Source organism: Diadema antillarum, unplaced genomic scaffold (genome assembly GCF_040938485.1).
Source record: "Diadema antillarum isolate AM-2024a unplaced genomic scaffold, OU_Dant_1.0 scf00000017, whole genome shotgun sequence".
NCBI lineage: Eukaryota > Metazoa > Echinodermata > Echinoidea > Diadematoida > Diadematidae > Diadema > Diadema antillarum.
Window position 1 is genome coordinate 2582449 of NW_027270906.1, and position 6000 is coordinate 2588448.

At 36.0% G+C, this 6000-nt stretch overlaps 1 protein-coding gene across 1 annotated transcript in view; it reads left to right on the plus strand.

The window, feature by feature from the left end:
* The window catches only part of LOC139726482 (dehydrogenase/reductase SDR family member 1-like), a 29289-nt gene extending 24031 nt beyond the window's left edge, over window positions 1-5258 (plus strand). Inside the window, exons 7-8 of the mRNA XM_071637439.1 lie at window positions 1652-1804; window positions 3124-5258. Coding sequence (XP_071493540.1) covers window positions 1652-1804; window positions 3124-3408 — 438 coding nt within the window. The 3' untranslated portion in view covers window positions 3409-5258. The remainder of the gene's footprint in view (window positions 1-1651; window positions 1805-3123) is intronic.
* The last annotated feature ends 742 nt before the right edge of the window (window positions 5259-6000 follow it).

The window sequence follows — 6000 nt, forward strand, 5'->3', positions numbered from 1 at the left end:
GGAAGGAAATTGCAGGTTAGACAGTCATCCAGACCACACCCAAAATAAATCAGGTAATTGAGCCTCAAATTGCGGTAAAATTGTTCACCCTGTTAACCTTATGTCAACATGTCATAGTTTCACCTTTCAAACTCTGCTATATATTTCCCCATACTCTCTTGGGTGGAAAGTGTGCAGACATAGCCCAGTAATGTTTTTCTTTTTCAACATAAAATTACTCTCAATATGGAAACATGTGAACATTATGGAGCTTAGGAGCTGGCCGGTTTAGGCTTGTTCGAGATTGATAGGATTTGGTGAACTGTAAAGTATAACACATTTTGCAGTGTAAGAAAGATGGTATCTGATGTTACATGTGTTCTTGATGAAAATAAGATATAAATCACATTTTTGTGCATAATCATCCTGTAAGAAGAAGCATTTACATCATAAGTTTGATTCATGGCGTAGCATAGCATCTGAATTTGTTCACCGGATGCGCTAAAGAATTAATGTCATGAGCCTTCTATGGCCATCATAATACAATGTACAGTTACACAATTTTTTTGGGTTTAACATTTGAAACCATGTATATTAAATAGCAAACTACTATGCCACAGGATGAACTTATTTGTGAATAAAGTATAATGAAGTTTGAAAGAAATGTCATATTCATTTTTTACTTATTGTCATAGTTCTATCAATATTTGTAGTATTTTTCAGCAGTAGTATTTGTAGTAATTGTAAAAAAAAAGACTTTTTATGTTTATGAAACCTTCCCAAGTTTTGTGAGGAGCCAAGATTCACAAAGATAAAAAGCACACAAAAATGTTTTTCATTTACACAAGGCATTGAATGCAAGTGGCAATTTGCTCAGTATCATGGTGTGAGAAATGCTGTCAGCTCCAATTCCTGAAAGCTTCATGCTGCTAGTATCTGGTTTTACAGTAAGTTATAGTAAGGGAACGAAGAGGGAGAAGAATAAGGATAAGGAGAAAGAGAAAAGGGAGGAGAAAAGGAAAAAGGAGGAAGATAAGTGGTCATGCTTGTTTTCTGGAAGCTTCGCCAGGAAGAAATTGTTATATTTCCATCATTGCCAGTTACCTATACCCCAATGTACCCCAAGTCAAGACAGACGACACTGGTATTACATCTTATCCAAGGATGAGCAGCTGGCGAAGAACTCATGAAAGTAAAGAGTCTCCTGTAAAAGGGATGGTACTGTTTTGGTTGAGATGGGACTACAGGTTTCAAACTTTTTTTAATGATATTTTTAAGAGATAATGAGAAACCTCTTATGAAAGAGCATATCATTCTAAGAGGAATTCAAAGTTTATTTGATGAAAACTGGTTTTGAATTGGCTGAGATATCCAAAACAAAGCAATCCTAGTAAAAAGGTGGGACCCACCTTTTATCAGGATTGCTTTGTTTTTCAATACTTCATTTTTGGATATCTCGGCCATTTCAAAACGGATTTTCATCAAATGAACTTCGATCTCCTCTTAGAATTGTATGCTCTTTGAATTTCATAGAGTGGTTTGTAAGTATCTTGCGAAAAGGTAACCTAGGCTGAATCCTCACCTCAATCAATACTATACCATTCCTTTAAAGATTGATGAGAAGTGTCACTCTTGCCATCATGTCCTCACAGGTTTATGCATTGTTTGGCAGGTGGACAGGCTGGCAGCGGACTGTGCCCATGAGATGAAGAAACACAACGTGGCGGCCGTGTCACTCTGGCCTGGTGCCGTCAAGACAGAGCTCATCATGGACAAGTTCAAGGACCCAGACATGAGCTGGAAGATCGGCGACTTTGAGGCCAAAGTGAATGCTCTCTTCCATGTTTTGTTTAAAGGGGAAATCCAGTCCAAAAATAAGTTAGTCTGATTTGAAAAAAAAGAAAAAAGAGTAAAATCTTACAAGTTCAACGGTAAAAAATTTGACTGAAATTGGATGAAAAATAAGGAAGTTATGACATTTTAAAGTTTTGTTAATTCCTACAAAGCAGTTCTTGTACACTAGATATGAATATGCAAATGAGTGAGCTGACCATGTCATAACTTCACAATTTTCCATTGATTGTGTGCAAAAAAAAATGATGAAAATTCAATGCTTCTGTCATTGAAGTCTGAAATATGATGCTATTCCCAGTTTAATTACTTTAGAATAGTGACCAGTAAGATATATCAGGATTTAAGCCTCGGGCATAATTGCGTTTGAATGAATACTGGAAATGTCAAAATTTTATGTACAAACTATATGGCAAGTTGTGAGGGGATGACACACTCACTTTGCCATTTGCATATTCATATGAACTGTTCAAGAACTTTTTCGTAAAAAATTAGCGAAACTTGAAAACGTCATAACTTCCTCATTTTTCACCCAATTTCGATCAAAATTTACCATTGAACTCATGATATTTCACTCTTTCTTATCAGACCACAGTCATATAATTGGACTGGATTTCTCCTTTTATATGGCTATCCATGCTGACCATCTGTTTTCGTCACAAAGATGATCATAGTCTTCTTTGTGTGCTGAAGCTCGCTAGATAATGTATTCACGAATATCTTGTTTTGGTCATTTGTATGAAAGCACCTTCAGCGACTACTTCCCAAAGATAGAGGGACAGAGTTCACCAGCTTTAGATTCTATGTCCACCCTCCTTCCTTCCCAGCAACCCCCTCCCCCTTTTATCACCCCACCCCCCCTTCATTCTCTGTTATCTGATTGGAGAATGCTTTCATCCGTATATATTGCTTCGAAGAAGAAATCTATTTCATATCTGTTATCCATTTAAGTATTCTTGAAAGAAATTCACAATATATTCATTCAAATTTATAATCATATAATATATAATTCTCAGCATGAGAGCATATTTTATTTTGAAATATTTGTAGTGGGTAATGAAAAATTGGCAAGTATTTTCCACCCCCTACTTTATAAACTACTGGTATTCACTATTATGTCAATAATCTTCAAAATTGAAAATATGTAAAGTCATTTCGCCCGATTGAGCCACACACATTAATTTTCCAAAATTCCTTCTTCAACAGTAATATGGCAGCAAAAGTGCATCTCCATGATTTGGAATAACTCGAGCTTTGGCAAGTTTTTCTCACTGACAATGTTACCTTTTGCAGGGAAAGGACATCTTTATGATGGGGGAGAGTCCAGAGTACGCAGGGAAGTGTGTGGTGGGACTGGCACAGGACAAGAACATCATGCGCAAGACTGGAAAAGTTCTCCTGACCATGGACCTGGCCGACGAGTATGGCTTCACCGATGTCGACGGCCACCGTCCCATGAACTACCGCCAGGTGAAGTCCCTTTTCCTGATGGGTGGCCATACCTGGATTGGGGCTTTGGTTCCCGGGTTCATCAAGGTCCCCTTTTGGCTGCTTGCTTCCCTAACCCACAAATATTGAAAAATGTGCATGAATTTTGGCGTTCCAAAGCTGTAAATCATGCAGCTACGGTATGTCATTGAAGTTCACGCTCATGTTGTATGACATACGCAAATGATTGCACGTCCATACATTGGCAGAATGAAGCAGCGTTTTTGTAATTATGCCAAAGGGAATATGATTCAACAGCTATACCAAGTACAAAAGAAGCAACATCGCAGAACCATAGACCAATTTAAACAAAAAGATGATAACATGATGTTATTTTCCATAAGGTCACAATTCTAAACCCTAAAGGGGAGGGGGGCGGATTCCGCCCCCTCGATTTTTCACGCAATAATTCTGCAACATGAGAAGGCCTTGTCATGAGACTTCTTAGTTTACTCTTTTTGTTCGGATCTCACGTAACTCTTAAGATGAAATTTGCAACATCCGCACATTCTGTTATGAAGCCACGCCCACTTTTGTAACTGCATGTCACCCCAAAACAGGCACATTTTTGTGATATTGTGTACATTTCCTGTGGAAAACAGTGCTCTGGCATGAAACTCATAAAAAACCTGACTATTTTCCCCATTATTCACTTTGATTGATTATTTTTATGCTAATTATGGTAGAATAATGGTCAGAGACCACTTATGGCCGAGATCTCAGAAATGGGGGGGGGGGGGTGGAATCTGCCCCCCTCCGGTTGTAGCACAGCCAAAAAAGCCTGGCCTGATTAGGGTTCATGCATATTTTCAGGTGAAGTGAAAGTGCCAAGGTAGCAGAACTGTTCATTTGTGCTCCTGCTTTATGTTCAACAGAACTTGATCAAAGAGATTTTTATTTCTCTTGTCATCACTCAGCTTTCATATAGCATATTATGATTCATATTTGTGCATGACTTCAAAATTTGTATTCATAATCGCATTTGTGTGTGTTGCAATAATAGTATCATTGTATCTGTCTAAAATACATGAAACTCAGTTAATATAAGTAGCTATACTAGATTGTTGTAATTAACATATCTTTATTGCAAGCACTCATCCTTGTAAACAGAGTTTATGTGAAGTTGGTGCCAGGAGAGAACATGCATGATTATGCATGGTATTTGCATGTATTATAGCTGAACACACCAAATTAAAGCATTCCATTTTTTTTTTCTTTATGTCTCTCAAAGTTGAGCTAGCCATGAAAGGACAGATTTTAACTTATTATCATGTGAATGAATCTTGTGATTTTTTTTTTGATTTTTTTTTGTTGATTTTGTTGTTGTTGATTTTTTTAAGCACAAACTTTGGCAAGTTTAGATACAGTCATCCCATCTCCCTCCTCCCCAGCTGGTAGTAATATAACGTGGTGTAAACTTGGATATCTGCTTATGAGTGTGTGAATACATTAATGTACAATCTTCTGCATGTTTTCTTTATATTTCAGATTCTCATCAATTTAATTAGTGCCAACTGGATGTGTGGATGATTATGCAAATTAAATTAATAGCTAAAGATAGATATTAGGTGGTATGATTAATTGCAGCAGGTAATTGAAACAACTCATACTACTAGTTTGTAAAAGCAATGAGTAAGTCACAGGTCTGCCAGGTGCAATTGCAAAGATCTAAGACAGGTGCTGCAGAACACAAAATGATCTAGAAATCTTCTGCAATATGGTCAATCAATGCTCCTTAGCAAAGTCATAAAAAACACAGACAGAGAAAAGAACTTAATGTTTCTCATGTAAAAAAAAAAAAAATCAGATCTGTGTTCTCTAAACCTGTGGTCGTGGCTAGTTTGTACTTACTAGAACATAGATAAATCCACAAAATTTTATTGGCATAGTGAACTTAAATTGTAGGGTTGCTGCAATGAGCAAAGGAACACATTGGACTTATGGAGGTGCAATTTCCAGTTACAGTTCATTGTTCTTAAGGTTCATTCATCTGAAAATGAAATAATGTTCATGATTCCGAAGGTATGTTAATCCAAAAATGAAGAATGATTCGTTGTTCCAAAGGTTTGTTAACCCGAAAATGAAGAAAGGTTTGTTATTTTGAAGATTCGTTAATCTGAAAAAAAGATACAGCGTCTGTAATTTACAAGTTTGTTAGTACACATCTTGGTTTCATTTCAGATTAATGAACCTTATTTCCTTTTTGTATGAACAAATCGTCAGAATAATGAACCTTTAATGAACCTTCAGGATAATGAACATCACATGCAACTACCTTATATTTTGTATTATCATAGCAAACAGGAGCTGTGTCATTCTACTTAAAGCAAAACAATACCATAAAAAAATTCAAAATATACATTGAACTAAATTAGAGAACTATATATTTTTTTCAATAGATCAATGAAATACATGAGCATGCATCAGGAAAATAATTTCTTTCTGTCAACATTTGTTTCGATAATCATAAACTACTCTGTACTATACAAATATGTTACATACTTTTCAATACTTAAGAGTTGCACGTATGATTTTGCAAGATAAATTTTTATAAATACCTGTGTCTCTGTGATGTGATGTTATTATGTTCTTAATTTGTAATCTCATTTGCTCTCAGTGGCTATGTGATGATATGATTATGTCTGATGCTAAGATTTCTCTATTCTGACATTTAACATATTT